Source organism: Oryzias latipes, chromosome 21, assembly GCF_053564925.1.
Source record: "Oryzias latipes strain Hd-rR chromosome 21, Olatipes_Hd-rR_3.1".
In the NCBI taxonomy this organism is placed as follows: Eukaryota; Metazoa; Chordata; class Actinopteri; order Beloniformes; family Adrianichthyidae; genus Oryzias; species Oryzias latipes.
Genome location: NC_136257.1, coordinates 29,192,771 through 29,210,367, shown reverse-complemented (window position 1 = coordinate 29,210,367; position 17,597 = coordinate 29,192,771). Strand labels below are relative to the sequence as shown.

The 17,597-nt window shown below is 41.2% G+C and overlaps 1 protein-coding gene across 2 annotated transcripts in view; it reads right to left on the bottom strand.

Moving 5' to 3' along the window:
• Positions 1-17,597, bottom strand: part of hdac4 (histone deacetylase 4) — a 137,017-nt gene that overhangs the window by 12,166 nt on the left and 107,254 nt on the right. For both annotated transcript variants that reach the window (XM_011489953.4, XM_078939464.1), the window contains 7 exons: positions 17,228-17,335; positions 14,808-14,863; positions 14,645-14,732; positions 10,181-10,300; positions 9,991-10,088; positions 3,129-3,247; positions 1,890-2,023 (listed from right to left, as the gene is read on the bottom strand). In XM_011489953.4, coding sequence (XP_011488255.1) covers positions 1,890-2,023; positions 3,129-3,247; positions 9,991-10,088; positions 10,181-10,300; positions 14,645-14,732; positions 14,808-14,863; positions 17,228-17,335 — 723 coding nt within the window. The remainder of the gene's footprint in view (positions 1-1,889; positions 2,024-3,128; positions 3,248-9,990; positions 10,089-10,180; positions 10,301-14,644; positions 14,733-14,807; positions 14,864-17,227; positions 17,336-17,597) is intronic.

Below are 17,597 nucleotides of genomic sequence, written 5' to 3'. Positions count from 1 at the left end.
GACCTCCTCCAAACCCCTGCCAGCAGGGGTGCCCGGCAGGCCGCCGAAAAACAACACGCAGAGCCCGCGGTTCACTTCATCTGATGGCTGCAGCGTGGGGTTCGGAGTAACAGGAGCGCCCTTCAAACTAAAAAGTCATGCGCACCATCGTGACAGCCAGATAGCATCCACCCCTCTGAGGTGTCCTTGAAACCCTGAAACCTTACCAGATGTAGCAGGAGCTTGAGCTCAAGCACCGCATCCCCGGGAACGCTCAAGTGTACTCTGCTAGACGTCTAAATATGTGCATTTTCTACTGTCTTTAGCATTTTCATTTTTATTTTTTGAAGTTTGGGCACAACTACAGATAAAGACCCACTCTGATGGTGTTTTTGACATGTTCTTGTGTCATATTTCTAATGATGAATGGTATTTATATAGAAAATTAAGATAAAATTGCATTTCTGAGTATTTATTTATTTAAATTGTTGCGAATCGGGAGCAGATGAATAAAATACTGCTAGAAAAAGAGCTTTTTTGTGACGTATAAAAATTTGCTTGCCGGGTCACATGCTCCCTGCTCCAAGCTTTCAGTAATTTTTAATAAACTACTGCTGCTCTGCAGAAACTATGTCCCAGATTACAAATTTCTTTTTGATTTGGGCTAAAAATGGCAGAATCATAATTAAAAGACGACTGGAAACGCTTTGAAAATAGATCAGAAGATGATCGGAGTTCTTCAAAACAATGCGTTCTGCGTGTGTTACCAAAGAGTGTACATGGTATTCTTGAGCTGATTGTAAATTTGTTTTATTTTTTAAGATTTGATGCTTTAATGTGCCGACACCTTTAGGCGGGAACTCTCTCATAAAAGAGATTTTATCTCTGAGGAGTTCCTGCCAAAATAAGGTTAGGAATGTGACCACTTTTTAAAAATTCAGACAAGAAAAAAGAGCTGAAGTTCTTTCAGGAAGATAGAAAAGACTTTATCTAATGCAGGAACATACAATCAACCAGACAACAACAAAAAAAACAAACCCACTTGTATGAGGTCAAATCAGGTTGAAGTGAATGAAAAACCAGATAGTAGGTTTGTTAAAAAAAACAAAACAGTTCTAAGCTCAAAAGTTCACACAGTTAATTTAAAAGACTTGATAACATGCGACAAAAAAAAAACTAAATTTGAAAAATATATATACATTTTTTTGAAGAAATACCAAAAACTTGAACAAAATAGACCTAAAAAAATAAAACAAAAAAGTTTCTATGCAGCAGCTGTTCTTTTGTATTTTCTATTTTTTTTTGTTTCCCTCTTTGCTTACAGTTCTCCATATACAGTTTCAATTCAGACTTTTTGTTTTTAGGTACCGGTCTTAATTTACCATGGGGGTGTGGCTTTGCGCCCATTGGCTACTGGGACATGATTGACATCGGGTGATGAAGGTCGTGGGGACATCAATGTTTTCCCTCTCCTGATGTGACGCACAGTAGTAAAGATGTTCACCCAAAATTTTGTACAATTTCTTTAATTTCAAAGTTCTATTTTTTTGGGTCAAATTTACAATCTGGATTTTCATTCACTCTAAGCTGATTCTGATTTGACCCCATGCAGCTGTCAGAGGAACAGAGATAAACACAAAGGACATTTTCTCCTGGCTGTTAAAATGTGAACAGCATCCATCGAATTTACAGTAATCTACAGAAAAATGTGCTTTGCTAAAAGGCACAGAATGATTTCAAATAGTGTTGTGCTGGTGTTTATGCTGCATCCATGCCAACAATATGTGTGTGTTTAATAAGTGATCCTCGTCAGTTGTGTTCTGATTCTGCTAAAGCAAATGATAAACAGCAGCTTTTGAATTTCTGACAGTTGAACGTCTCAAACCCTGCTTTTTCAGCTTTCGTCTCACCTCATTACCAAGCAGAGCGGAGATGCAGGCTTCAGAGGCATCGCATATAGCTGTGAGGTCATGACCCCCCTCCAAGGCAAGCACCAGACGACCTCCTGCCAGATCCATCAGCTGCCTGGTCAGGTAGCCGAAGCCTGAATTCACAGGAAATGACAGGAAAAGGAGAAGAGACTAAATTAAAAAAAGAGAAATGTTGCTGAGCTTCTTCCCCTTTGAATGACGGATGGTGGAAGTAAAAGGACAGGGATGAAGGAGTGATTGTGTCAGACGGAGGAAAGAAAATGGGCAGCGCTCCGTGGAAAGACAAAAAAACAAGCCCTATTTTGAATATAAGCCGGGTTAAATTTAAAGAAATATCGTTTTTCTCAAAGCTTTGGTTTCAGTTTCATTCAGCAGATCTGGGGAATCTGATGCATTCAGCCCCACTACGATCTAAACCAACCACATCACTGACCCCAGATCTGTTTGAGATCCGCAGGGCGCTTTAGGAAAAACTTGCTGCAAACAAACCAACACACACTGAAAAACGAAAAGAGCGCTTGTCTTCTTCACTGATGGACCTCGTATGGATTCAACAAAAAACTGAAGCGGCGTTCCATCGCAATATTGCAGTTTACCCTTTGTGGTTCCTCTGTTTCATGGATTTTGTTTGTGCTGATGTGCACTGTGTTCTAAATTCTGATTGGCTGTGGAACACTGAAAATCAACACCTTCCATGTCCTGTGTGCGGGACAGAATGCGTTCAGTTTGCTGAATTTACATAAATGTTCGATTGCGAGCAGATGTTTGTTTTCATTCTACAATCACTAGAAATATTGCCACTTCATCAAGTAAAAATCAAGTAAAACTTTCTAAAATATAGGATGCTTTTCCTTTGTTGTGAGTAAACAATTACCTGCCAATAAAACTAACAGAATTTGATTTCTAAAAATAAGAAATGTTCTGCCTTTTTTAAGACTAAATAAAATATTGAAATATTCTTCTGGTAATTGGAAATGTTATATCTTAAAACGCTTTAGTGTTAAAAAAGTTTTTTATCTTTATGTGATCCATTTATAAACTTAATCTCCCAAGTTGTCCTATTTTAAGCGCTACAGCAATCCAGCTACCCTTAGTTCTAAACTATAATCACTTTAAAGTATAGAATTACACATTTTAACATTGATTTGTCTTCCAAATTATATGTAAATGTTAAACTTGTTAGGAAAAACCGCAGTAATAATCACTGTGCGCACTTACATTTGGATGTGACTTTGTAACCTCCCAGAGGTGGGGCATGTCCATCCACTGCGTCAAAGCCAGAAGAAACCAGAACCATGTCTGGGGCAAACTCCTTGGCGATAGGCATGACCACCGTTCTACAATAAGAGAAATAAACATTTGTTTGTGAAATTGATGCTTTTATCAACCGTCTTTGCAACAAAAACAGGGAATCTATCAACTGAGACAGTAAAAGACATATCAGAGCTGGACATAAAGACACATCTGACGAGCAGATGAAGACAAACCATCATTTAAAACATTTATTTCAACTTTTATGTTTTTTTTACAGTAAAAAAAATCCCCTTTAATACCAGCTGCAGTAAGAACTTTTCAAAACTGGACGTTTTGAAAAAGTAAGAGGTGACAAAGGTCTGGATTGTTAAGAAATTTGGCAATTTTTTTTACATTTTTTGTTTAATTTGGGGGAGAATAAAAAGATCTTTGACCTCAGGAAGAGGCTGCTATCCTGAATCCTGCCCACCCAAATAAATAAATAAATCACCTTTAATACCAGCTACAAATTTAAAATCCTCCTAGGGATTTAAAATACACTCGTAGCTCCTTTAGCCTATTGGGAAAAGTGTTGGTTTTAAAGTTTGTAGGCGTTAGCTTGGGGCTCGCACATTTTTACTGGAATATTGTGAGAATTGAATAAATGAAAACAACATAACATACAATATGAACATATAAGGAATGTGGGCGTGGTTAACAAAGCAACTCAGTAGCCAAGGAAATCCATTAATTTACTTTTGGATATTTTTCCATCAAAATTACATAGACCTGTTTTTTCACTGCCAAACATAAACATAACATTTGTACTGTGAGGCGACCTTGAGTTTCCAGAAAGGCGCCATATTAATAAAATGTATTATTATTATTCATAAAATGGTTTCTATGGAAATAACACTAACAGAAAAGCTGCCATTTTGAAAGAAGTGTTGTTGTTGTTTCCATGAATCTGACCAGGGCGGGAGGGGCGGGGATGGAGGGTGAGGGTGGTGCTGCTCGGCCGGTGAGGGCAGAAAAGGGGCGGCAAGGGTGGAGCCGTGCTGTAGTTGCTGGTCATTCAATGCTGCCGAGTCTCTTGTTGCTTTTACTGTGATTTATCTGTACAGTATCCTTGGGTGTCTTGAAAGGAGCTTTTCAAGTTAAATGTATAATTACTATTATAGAACTGGAGAAAAAGGTACTCAGGACTAAAACATTAACTTCAAAATGTAGAAGACAGTAAATAAAGGAATTTGGGAAAGTTTTGTACAGAAAATAATAACATATATGCAGGAAATGAACACTCACAAGTTGATAAACAGTATTTCTCTTCGAAAACTTCGGCTCTGCACATATATTTTAGGGTCTTCTGTGATATTTATATAAGTAGTATTTTGGGCAGGTCTGTCAGTGATGTAAGTGACGGAGCACCACAAGGGTCTGTTGCAGGCCCCCTGCGCTAGTTTTACCCTGCTGGGGGTGTGCAGGTTTATTCCATCTCCAGCTCCCCGTTAAATTACAGCCCTGAACTATGCCCCCCCCCCCCCACCCCCACCCCTCACTCCCCTACCACCACAGCACAACACAAATGTACACACAGCTGGCGGAGGGCGAGGTTGGAGGGAGCATTAGAAGGTATTTGGGAGTCCCAGACAGGGAAGGCGTGCGTCACTGTGCCTTTGGATGCATCTGGCAACATTTCAGGGAAGACGTCATGCCAAGATGAAGGAGCTCACCGAGACACACGGACACTGGGTACAAAAGCTTCGAAAACAGGACGGATGAAGAACTTCCGCTCTAACAGGAACCAGCTGATCTCAGAATGATACGTCTGCCATTCACAGTCACAGATAACAAACATTTAGGCTGCTTCAAATAAACAGACTTGACCACAGATGCAGATACGGTCTGTTGGAAGAGCACAGATGACAGGACACCTCAACCACCACAGACAGAAAGTTCTACTCATGAGGCTGCACTGTGCTGGTGTCATCACTTCCAGCTCTGAGGTTCAAACCACAATAATGTGCTACCACAATGATGAAGAAGGAAGCTGGTGGTTTAGAAGAAGAACACTGTTTACGATGCTGGCTTAGGGACATGCTAAGGGAAGGGACTGCATTCTCTAACCGAGTAAAGACCACTACATCAAAGAATGGACAGAAAACACTTGTTTTTTGAGAATTAGGATGTTTTTTAAACTCCTTGATAATATCCACAAAAAATTCCAGTATCATTTTTATTGAGATAAAGATAGGTTAGTGATTGGTTACAGGAGACATGGAATGGAGGAGATTAATTGACAAGATCAACAGCCAATCAGGAAGAAGAAGAAGAAGGAATTAATGAATGGTTTATTGTTCAAGGAAATCCGGAAAAATACATTAACCCTTCTTTAGACTTGAACAATCCGAACAGAGGAACTTTCTTAAATAATCTGTTCCTTTTACAGAGGCACAAAGGCAAAATTAATAACAACAGAAGACAATGCACTGTTTCAAAAACATTAAAGCAAGCAAAATTGCTCTGAAAGATTAATGAAACAGGGAGACTTCAAACGGTGAACTGCAAATAGGGAGTGAACACTGTTGTGTCGGTGGGTTTTTCTAATGATTGATTGGAATAAATTCTATTTTGCTATCATTTAAAGAAAGAAACAACAGAGGAGTTGTTCTCACTTTAAAGATTTAAAAAATTAGCAAAACTTTTTCCGATTAAAGCGGAAATTTCTCTGCAGGCGGCCCCCTACAATATAAAGAAAAAGCCCTTCTATTGCCTCTAGTGGAAGGATGATGAGCTAAAGAGCTGAAAATATGGACCAAGTTCTATATACAATGGGTTTTAAAAAACCAAATCAACCTTTTTGAGCTTTTAAGAGTATTATAATTATAATTCCTCTTAATTCATCTTCAAGCATTCCTGTAAAACTCTGCACTCTGAGCACCAACTCCTACTAATCTAAAACAACTAGTGGGTTTTTTCACATTGTGACCTGGATATTCTTGCAGGAAGAGTCTGTGCTGCTAGCACCGCCCCAGGCTAACGCACACAAACACTTTCTCCTCAGAGCTAGCAGTGATCGGCTAAACAACTTTATATGAAGAATATGCACATCCATCTTTGCAAAAGTTTGGACATTGTTTGTTTTCGTGGGCGAAACGCAGAGACACAGCCGAGGCCGGCTCTAGGTAGACGTCATGAAATGGGGCGGCACCCACATGGAGCGAAAAAGGCGGAGCCTCAGAGATTGAGTCGTCTTACTTCATAGTATAAAAAAATGAACTGTGACAATAAGTCATATTTCATTTAAAAAAAATTCTTTATTTTTCCACAGGTAACGTTCATTTATTCACTCACACATCTTCTTAACCATTTGTCCCTTTCGGGGTCATGGGGCTGCTGGAGCCTATCCCAGCCACTCGAGGGCCAAGGCAGGGGACATCCTGGACAGGTCACCAGTCTGTCGCAGGGCCCAAAGGTAGCATATTATCATATAAATAGATAGATTTTACTCTGAAAAGTTTTTATGGAACATGATACAAATGGCCATATCAGGTTAAAACCACTGAGTTTCTTCCAGTTACTTTTTGTTTACTGGTTTACCTAGCAAAGTGAGTGCATGCACACTGATGTAATTGCAAAAACAATTAGGATATTCAACAATCAGCGAAGTACAGTTAGTTTAAACAAATCCGAAAAAGGGTCTTAAGCATCCTGCTTGTCCCCCAGCTGAGGTGAGATGACATCATTGTGGCTGCTTCCACATTCTGAAGGAGGAATAGATTTCCCATTGATGTATGATGGATTTTTTTCTCTTTCATGTGTGACCTCTGCAGCCCTTTTCAAATCCGTGAAGTCCATCTGTCTCTGTGCATGAAAGGCCAGGTGTAGGGCCGAAGCAGAGCGCGCCCTACAGAGGGAGCAAAAACCTCATCCCACCGGCAAACAAAAGGTTAACCGGCAGAGTTTGAGGCTTCCCTCCTCCGTTCATAAAAACAGTAGAAGTGAGCGTGGCGGCGGCAGTGGAGGAGGAGGAGGAGAGACGAAGAGGGTGAAAAACTCACACACACACACTTAGACTTCAAAGCCCTGTCATCTGGCACTGCGGAGAGCTGGTTTGAATTAAGTTTTATTCTCTCTCTTCTTTCCAAGTTCATGGCAAAGAGTGGGGGGGGGGGGGTTGACAGAGGGAGAGAGACGCTGCTTCTGGTTTTCATTAGGGCCAATTTTCTTATCTCCCCCCCCTCTGTGCTTTCTGGAGGCTCTGAGTTGATCCCCTGTGAATGCAACGTGGCACCAGCCCCGCAGTGGACCAGGACCCAGAAACACGACTCAAAGGAAGGGCCCACATTGCCCGATACATACCGAGGCTCCAGGCATCAGGTGTTTGCATGAGTAAGTGCAGCAAACTACTGTTTAAAAATCCTCTCATTCATGGTAAATGTTGCATAATTGTGTGTTTTATTCCTTTTTTTCTTTTAAACCAAGCAGCATCTGCATCATAGTTTTTTATGTGTGCATGATCTATGAGCCACTTGACAGGTTTGTTGCCGTCCCACTGGGACAATAAATTGTCAGAAAGTGCCAAAGCCTTTGGGGATTAAAGGCCCCAGGGAAGGAAGAAGTAAACAACCAAACTGATATTCTTCCTTGCTACCCCCCTCTCTCTCACGCACACACACGCACACACACACACACACAGACACACACAAAACAAGAGTGATCTTTGATGATCAATGATTAACAATAGGTATGAAAAACACACAAACAGGACCTGCCATCACAGGCATGAATGTGTTCCAGGACAGACTTACCAACAGCATGAAAAAAGCTATAACGTAAAAAAAACGATTTAAAAATAAAAAAGTAGTCATATTTTTTGTGAGTGAATAAAATCCAGCATAAATGAAAAGCAGTAATTCAAAGTAAAAGGTGGCTACTTTAGAGAACCTACTATATGACATATTTTCAGTTGTTTCACACTGTTTTGTTCATGTGTTCATTCATAGTTTTAATGCCTTCAGTGTGAATCTACAATTTTCATAGTCACGAAAATGAAGAAAACTCTTTGAATGAGAAGGTGTGTCCAAACGTTTGGTCTGTTCTGTAGATAAGTGAGGAATCGCCCCTTCCAGGAAGAGTTTGCGCTGCCAGCACCGCCGCAGGTTAACACACACACTTATTTTTTCTGAATTCGCTGTATTTGCGAGTGTCTCTGGTCCCTAACCCCGCGAATGAGGGGGGATCAGAATCAGAATCCTTTTATTTTCATATGTGCAGCTTTTACATTGACATACGAGATGTGTTCCAGTACAACCTGAACAAGATCAGACATACAACAAATACACACATACAGTTCAGAGTTGACTGAGGCTGCAGCTTCATGGGATGCGCGCCTTGCTTTGGATGGGTGTAGATTGGTTACGAATGGGAGGGGGGGCATTGGTGACAAAAAAAAGTTTATCAGCTTATCTGGATTTACATTTACCTTCAGGTGATCCTGATTTGACCCCATATGTACTGTACGTACAAAGAAAATGAAACAAACAGCCGCCATCTGCTCTTGTTCTTCACATGCGATTCGACCGCCTTGATCCCCCCTCTGTTTTAAATGTCTGTCGGCAAACCGTACAGTTTTTTACATAAGGATTTCCACTACCTGGTCTCAACCACCTACTTTAATGTAATCCCTACTTTCAATTTCTTCATGAATTTGCACTTTCCCCCTTTTCCCACCAATTAGCCAGCCGAGGTTAGAACGATTTGTGACCAGGTCACGACCTTGTAACACAGCGCATCCTGGCAATGCTTTTTTATGACAGGAAGTCATCACTCTGACAAGAAAAATATTTGATCCACTGACCAGAATTTAAGGCCTTATTTTGAGTTTAGTTAATCTAAGACCTTTTAGGACTTTAAGGATCTGCAGCCACCCTGGTCAACAGTCTGTCATTTTTTTCTGCCAATGCATTATTTGGATTTTTTAAAGATCTGATAGAAAATAAGATACATAACTTAGCCGTTAGTGTGCAAATCTGAAAATACTTTTTATTATTTCTACATCAAGAATGGATCTTTTTTAAACAGCACTTTATTTGTCTGCCCCAGACTCACAACAGTTAATAATAAAATGCAGTTTTAAGCTTAATGTTCCTAAAATATGTCCTCCATCATTAGAAAAAAAAACATAAAAACATTTTAAAAACACCCCATCTATGAATTTTATCAGAGTGGGTATTAAAAGACTGTTACAAAAAATAAGAATGAATTCTGTCACTTCATTTTTGTGGAACTAAGTTTCAGTTACCGGTTGTTGCTATTGCATAATATTCGATTTTCTTGTCACAGATGCGTTTGCAGCAAGAGGAGCAGAAAGTCGAAAGGGGTGTGGAAATACCAGAATGAAAACAGACCCTTTTGGGGGGGAGAAAGGGTACTGGGGTGCATTAACGGACTAAGGTGCATTTCCTGGAAGTTGCGTGCTGAAGCTGGGATCAGACAGTGGCCTGTCAGCTCAAAGCATCGGGCTCCGGCCTGACGGACGCAGATGGACACTCCTAGAACCATCTTCAAAGAGGTTCTAGGAGACTGGAACAAATCTAAGTCTATCTATCTATCCGGCTGCTGGAACCTAAACTGCACATATCTGCGTTAGGAAAACCTGCAGATAGTAAGTAGGGTGGGAGCGTGAGAATATCTAGATACCTTCAGAGACACGACAACCACTAAAAATCCTGCCTAGCATGAAGACCAGACTGTTGTCCTTTTAGGAGCTTTAAAAGAGGATTTAAAGGAATTATTGATCATGTAGTGAAGTACACATACACAGTGGGAAGTTTTTCGGGCTTACCTGAATGCAGCTAAATATTCTGCATCAGCCATGGGAGGTTCCAGTCCTCCAGTGAAGGCCACGTTTACGTTGAAGCCTACACCTGCTCCGCTTCCCACCTGGAAGGCAGAAAAGCACAGTTTGCTATGGGCAAGTGTCTGCAGGCGGATGGGAAGGCGAGCAGATAAGACAGAGCGGGAGCTGCGCTCACCTCATCAGGGGCTCCGCTGCCGGGAAAGAAGTTTCCGTCGTCATAACGATGCAGAGATAGGTAGAGGACATTGGGGTCCGCGTAGAAAGCCTGCTGGGTGCCGTTGCCGTGATGAACATCCTGGAGATGAAATAAGCATAAGCATAAAAGCATAAGCATAAAAAAAATTTTAAAGGAGGACTTATTAACATCTTCCACTTCAATCGCTGCTGGCTTTCACCGATGACGTTAATTAAACGACGTCTTTATATTCAAAGAATGCTTTCATACGTCGATGAAAAGATGTCCCCGTTAGCTGGAGGCGAGCGACATGACAGTGAGCCTGCGCTCCGTCTGCGACAGAGAGAGGAAATGAAAACGGGAACTTCAAAGACTGCTGGCGAAGAGAACGACCAGCTGGGGATGGAGGTGAAGAGCGTCGCTCCTGGACACCAGAAAGGCGCCATCACCGAGAAGGAACACAATGCAACATGAAAAATAGATGTGGATTTGGATCACATAGACCCACTATCACAAAAACTGGTCTTGTAGTTTTGGGGTTATTAACATGTCATTGTGGCATTGTTGATATATAAGAGATGGGCTAATTTTATTTTTTCTGGCCATTACAGATGACTGATATTTTCCCTGCAACTGTGGCCGATATTTGCCGATACTTAAGCGTTTAAGTTTAGATTTTCTTTTTGTTTCTTATTTAGAAATGCTCAACTTTTCTTTTACTGTACAATCACATTGTACTTGACCTTTTTAACATACAGCAAAGGATCTGATAGGAACAAGTATCAGCATTCAGACCATTTATTGACTATTGGACATAACTTTAAACAAAAAGCTCCTCATTGTCAGGGATCTATTAGGAACAACACGTATCCCCATCAAAAATAACATTTACCTGTAAACAGTCACTTACTGACTATGCTGTGCTATGCTGTGCTCAGGTCTCTGCACTGGCTCCCTGTACCTCAAAGAATAGACTTCAAAGCAGCTCTGCTTGTGTACAAGTCTCTCCATGGCCGAGCACCAAAGTACATCTCTGACATGTTAGTGCCATATGAACCATCTCGTACTCTGAGGACCTCAGGGGCCGGCCTCCTGTTGATTCCCAGAGTCAGAACTAAACAAGGGGAATCAGCGTTTCAATATTCTGCAGCTAAAATCTGGAACAGCCTCCCTGAAGGCGTAAGACAGGCCTCTTCTGTGTTCATGTTCAAATCTAGACTTAAAACATTTCTGTTTAGCCGTGTATATGACTGAAAGGTCCTATCTGCACTTTTCTTTCCTTTCCTTCCTTTATTTTTAAATCAATTGTCAATTATTATTTTTTTTTCTTTTTTCTTTTCTTTTAAAGTAAATTTTACGTTGATTATTTCTATGATGTATTGTGATTTTAATGCATTTTTCTGTTTTGTGAAGCACCTTGAATTACTTTGTGTACGAATTGTGCTATACAAATAAACTTGCCTTGCCTTGCCTTGACTGTAAACATAAGCTTCCCAATCTATTAGGAACTAGTATATATTTCAGTCAGACAACTCTTGCAGTAATAAATATTTATTTCACATACTTAATTTTCACATTCTTTAAGTTGGCATTCACATCTTTCACAATTGGCATAAGGCTCTGTTCAATTCCATGAGATAATTTCCATAAAACCTTCGGGTAACAAAAACCCCCTTAACGGAGCCCACAGGTGGAAGCCGGGTAGGAGGGAGGGGCGAAGAATGAGCGCTGAAGGTAAGAAAGAGAATGAACAGTTGCGCACCTGGGCTTGAATAGGACGCTGAGCAGGTGAGTTAATTGACTGAAACGCCCTATGAGTAACCTGTAAAACACTGCTGAGTGTGCCTGCCTGAAATAGTGAAGGACACTTATTTAAAAAAAGAAGGGTTTCTGAAAACATTAGAAGAATACCAGTACATTTGTTAATATCGGACCGATACCGATAAAATCAAGTTGTGCAAATATCGGCCGATACTGAAACTGGCACCGATATATCGCCCTTCCCTAATATATATGTCCACATTGATGATGGGGGATGCATATAAAAAATAAGCAACTGCATTTCTGTCTTTCTTTCTTTAAATCGTTGTGATTCAGGAGTGGATGAAACACTGCATTTTGAAAAAGAGTCTTCTCTTCCTCTGAGCTCTCAGCTACAGGGAGGGAAATGGGGAGTCCCGCCCACAACTCAGAGGCAAATTTCTGATGAACTACTGCCGCTCTGCAGAAACTATGTCCTAGAAAATGACAAGTTGTTGGGCTTAGGCTAAAAATGGCATAATTATAGTTAAAAGACCAGTGGACCACTTTTAGAATACAGTCTTCCTCCACTTATTCGGTTTCATGTAACGGGTATTTGCTGATTTTTTTTTCAGTCACGTTACTCCCCCGGTTCATCACAAAAACTCAGCCAGCTCAAAACAATTGTATGAGGCGTTGGAAGGAGGTGCTGTGGGAATTTTCTGAGGGAGCGGAGATGAAGAGCACCCTGGCCCTTCGGCTGCCCCACCGGCTGCTACGTCTTATTTCACAGCGAGGAAGAGCGGCTTCCAGCGGTTCCTGAATCGCCACCAACCAAAGTTTGTGACCCTGCATGGAAAATGGAATCGGCTGACTCAGCAGCGGCTGAAAAAAATATCCTGATACGCTGAAAACAGATGAGAGGTTGTCCCTCATGGTCCCTCATTTCTGTGAATACGGGGGGAATACTGTAGAACAAAAGATGATGGGAGTGGGACTTGAACATTTAATTCTATGGCACAATCGGTATTTAAGATAATGGGTGTCCCTTAGAATCCCCTCTTTCAGATAAGCCTGTTTGCCACAAAATGAAGTCAAAGATTTTACAAAAGATGTAACAATGGAGTGGATTGCTGCAGTCTTTACAAACGGTAACCTTTTTGGAATTTCCTCGTTGCAAACTTGCTTTTCTAAAAGGAGGAATCCGGAGGTCTATCCATTCCAAATTTGGTTCTTGAACCGCAAAATGCACAACTTGTCCGGAATATCAACCGTGCTGGCTCCGTCCGGTAAGTGGAAGCCTGGAGAAACTATTTTGTGGGAATCAAACCAACGTCTACTAATCTGGCTTTAAATTTCAGAGCAAATATAAGAAAAATTTCTCAATTAAAAGGAAATTAAAACATATTCAGGGATCATAAAAGTAAAAGTGATACCTGCAGCTGAATTCAGAGTTTCAGTGTAATAGAAAATGTCTAGTTTTTCCAGATTACATCCCAAAAAAGGGGGAACATTTATGTTTTAGAGTGTTGTGCTGAGGATCACGAGAGATTGTCTAGAGCTTCATTCTTTATTTTTAGGATCAATTGGCAAATATCTTTGTCACCTCAAATATTTTCCCTTTTCTCCTTGAAAAAGTTTAGCCCTCAAACGAGGTTCCCAGCTAATATTTTCCAATTCCAAAGTGGCGTGCTTCACTGGACCTCTGAATGATTCCCAACAGTCACCTCATATTTCAGATCTTCATCTTAAACTTTGGCTCGGTTGTGCTGCTGTGAGAGCGAGACGGCGTTTTTGCTGTGTTACGATCCAAAAATGATTGGCATTTGTGAACAGTTAGATCTACAGTTTTCTATTGTTTAATCTTTCTTTCTAAACCAACAGCCTGTTCTGTGAACTGCAGTTCAGTTCCTGTGCAGAGCTTTTCAATTTGGCTAATTTACAACAAAATCCATGTGTTTTAAACATGCTTATGCCTTTAGGGAACTCTGCTGCAGCAGGGATCTGTTGTGATAAATACTGAACACAACAGCAGAAAGGTCAGGCACAAACACCTAACTGAGTTATTCCTGGATTATGAGCACAAACCAACATAATCTGAGGAGGAAAGATGAAGGATCAGAGGCAGAAGGACACGACTGAGAACTGTTTCAAGGAAATAGCTGCAGGACATTTCAAATGCCTTGTTTAAAGCACACAGACTGGCAGACACTGAACACAGCAGTAAGAGTCCAGCATTGGGCCGTCTTTTGTCCAGATTAGGAAATCTAATCTGTGTATGCAATCTATTGTTTTTTTTTTAATTTATTTATAAACTAAGTGTTTAAAATTGCTGTACAGGGAGAAAAGAAACAAAAGTAAACCTAGATTTTTAACAAAAAATCCTAAATACGAATGAAAGCCAATTTTTGTAAAATATTATATAATAAAATTTAACATTTCTAAGAGAAAATAATGCTAAAATAAAAGTAACCTAAACCGTTTTTACGGTTTAAAAGCTCAGGAAGAATAAATAAAACTCAAAGCAAATTCATGACATATATTAAGATTTTATTAATAATAATAATGATAATTTTATTTTCAAGCGCCTTTCAGGTCACCCAAGGTTGCATTTTAACCACAATGGTCCCATAATTTGTTATTTCTCAACAATTTATGAGTGAATTTCCATCTGGGATTAGTAAATTATCCTATCCCCTCAAAGTATCAGACAGTTCAACCTACCCAGTCCACTATGAGGATTTTGCTGACGTTCAGTCTCTGCTGCAGGAGTTTGGCTGCGATGGCGACAGAGTTGAAATAGCAGAAACCCCTACAAATGAAAGACAGCATAAAGTCACCAGACGATGGAACTCCAAGCCTTCCAAACTTGTATAATGTGACTTACATGGGCGTGCTCTCCTCGGCGTGGTGTCCGGGTGGTCGAACCACGGCGAAACCGTTCTGTCAGCAAAAACAAACGGTGGTTCACACAGATGAACGTGCACAGACAGGTGAGTCTTAATCCCTTCAATCCCAAATATAAACCTATGACAACTAATAATGGCGGATTCCTTAAGAGGAAGATGGGAGACGCTGAAAAAAAGAAAAATCAGTTGTGAATGTTGGGTCCGTTAAGGGGGAACCGTATAAAGGCGGCGTTTCCTGAAACTGTTTCTGGAAGCTCCTTCTGCTTCCCAGGGACCCAAGATCAATGTTTGGGCTGATGCTGAGGGGAACCAAGCTGGACTAATGATGTTGAATCAGCTGCTGTGGATTAGCAGCCAGCCGGAAGATTACTGCGGCGACAATCACCTCAGTGGGTTAGAGGACACCCGCTTCAGGAACTGCTTTACACTGCACGTGTGCGCACATACAGGTGGTGAACGTACAGAGCTTCTGGGTGCCCAGGCGCTGTGCGCCTTGAACAGATTTACGGCCGTCTGCGGAGAGCAGTTTTTTGTTGGTGCAGGTGGAATTTGCTCGTTTAGCTGCGGTGGATCCTCGGGAGACCCCTCAGCATGTGTGTGAAACGGCGAGAGCGCGAGCAGATGCACATCTGGATGCATACATCAGGATTTCTTTGGAGTTCATACCTGCAGAAATTGAATCTTACCAATAAACATGAAATAACATGCCGGCTGAACATTTGCTTTTGATTTTACGCCCTTTACGTTTCCAAACATGCACGGCGCTGAGCAGAAGAGCAGATTAGGCTCACGTGCAGAGACATCAACCGCAGCCAAAAACCTGTGTGGGTGTCTGCGTGGTTTGCTACTGTCTCTCTTGAAGGAATGTCATTAGTCTGCGGTATGTCGGTGCTAAGTTAACGATAAGTGCGCCGGCTGCTCCGCAGGTGGCTTTGGTGTTAAAGTAATAAAGGAGGCCCGTTGGTGGGGCTCACTGGTGTTTGCGGGGCCACACTGGGCCCCCCTGCTGGGTTCAGAGAGTGGGCAGCCACCGCCGCAGACACACGAGGGAAGACGGCGGAGACACTAGGGGTGATGATGGGAGGTGGGTTTTCTTTTCTGTTTAAAGCCTAGAATTACCCTTTCCATGATGATGAACTGTGATGATTAAAGGAACTGAGAACAACAGTGAATCCTATAATAAGCCCACCTAATTTCTAAACCAAGAAGACCCACCGGGTCAAATTTGGCTGCTGTTTTTTCTTTCCAGTTTTATTTGAATATGTTGGCTGCTGTTAATTGCTGTGACCCAAAATGAAACAAAAATTGTCAAATTAACTTTAGAAACCCGGAAGAAATTTGTTCTTAGGTCTCCAGGGTTAAAGGTGTGAGGGCGTGTCTACATTCTACATTCCTACAGAGAAAAACAATTTACAAACTTTGCTCGCCTCTGGGTCGTCTCACGGCCCAGTTGAAGCCCATCGGCTTCACTATTTAAACATGTAGTTGTAGAGTTTGATAAGTCCTGGGAGAAGATCCCTCCTTCATGTGGACATCCCGGAGGTTTCTTCTTTTTTTCCCGTTTTTTTTTTTCACAGAGGAGGAGGGTCTAAGGGCAAGGATGCCCAGTTTAGCCTGGTCTGTTTAGTTTAGCAACCAGCTATTGTATTTTATTACCGATTTGATGTTTTTGTACTATTACCCGTGTGAATCCCGTTGAGACAACGGTGTCATATATTGGGCTTTATAAATAAAAGTTTATTGAATTGATCTCTCAACATCATCTGTGTTTTCCATGCATGGTAAATAAAATAAACACACGCTCTATGTAGCTATCAAGCTAAAACCGAAAGCTGGTAGCTCCTCCCACACGCGGCGGCGAGCTCAAAGGAACACATTATTTGGCGGAAGAGAGGCGGCCGACAGGAAATGGACGGGCGAATTGCGTTCGGCGTGAACAGTCAGACAAGGATCGCACACGTGAACAGCACTAACGGCCTGCAGCATTTGTGAGGAAAAATCCGTACAAACGCCTGCATCACCTACTTTGCGTGTTGTTTAAATGTTTGCTACAACCTTTGGCCCACATGTTGGCTCGACAGGTTCACCTCAAAGGTCTCTGACTTTTGTGCAGACAATCACCCATAAGAGCAGTTGTGACTAGTGCCTTAGTTTGTACTTTTTTCACCCCCTAGTGGCAGAATTTAGTATAAATATGAATCCAAAGTTAGGTCAAACTCGTAGCCTTTTTCGTCAACAAACTAAATCTTAAGAGGGTTTCCTGTTGGGTTTGGGGTCACAGGATGCACGGATTCACGCACACAGTCACGGCAAAAGTCTCATTTTCACATTAATTCCAATTCCTAAAATAATGCAAACAGTCATGAGTCATTTGACTCCACAGAGCCTCCAAACCAACCTTCAGCTCTCCTGATGCCACTTTGAAAACCAGCTCCACCACAGAGCCGACAGCCAGACGAGCTGCGCTGGATGAATGGACCTCATTCCAAATGGTGTCGCTGTCCACCTGCCAACACACACAACAGTTGTTTTACGACACTTTAAAGCGAGCAAATAAAAAAAAGTTTTTTCCCCTTTTTTTTTATGAATAAAGGAATATCTGACAAGTTCATTCTGTCTTTTAGGACAAATATTCACAGACGTTCAGTTGATGAAAAGGGTTTCAGGTCTGAGAAATAAAGACACTTTAATGCTTATATTTCTTTTAGAAGGGAAAGGTTAAAAAATGTAAAAAGTTCCGAGTGAGTCCAAGTTGTTTGCCGTAACTG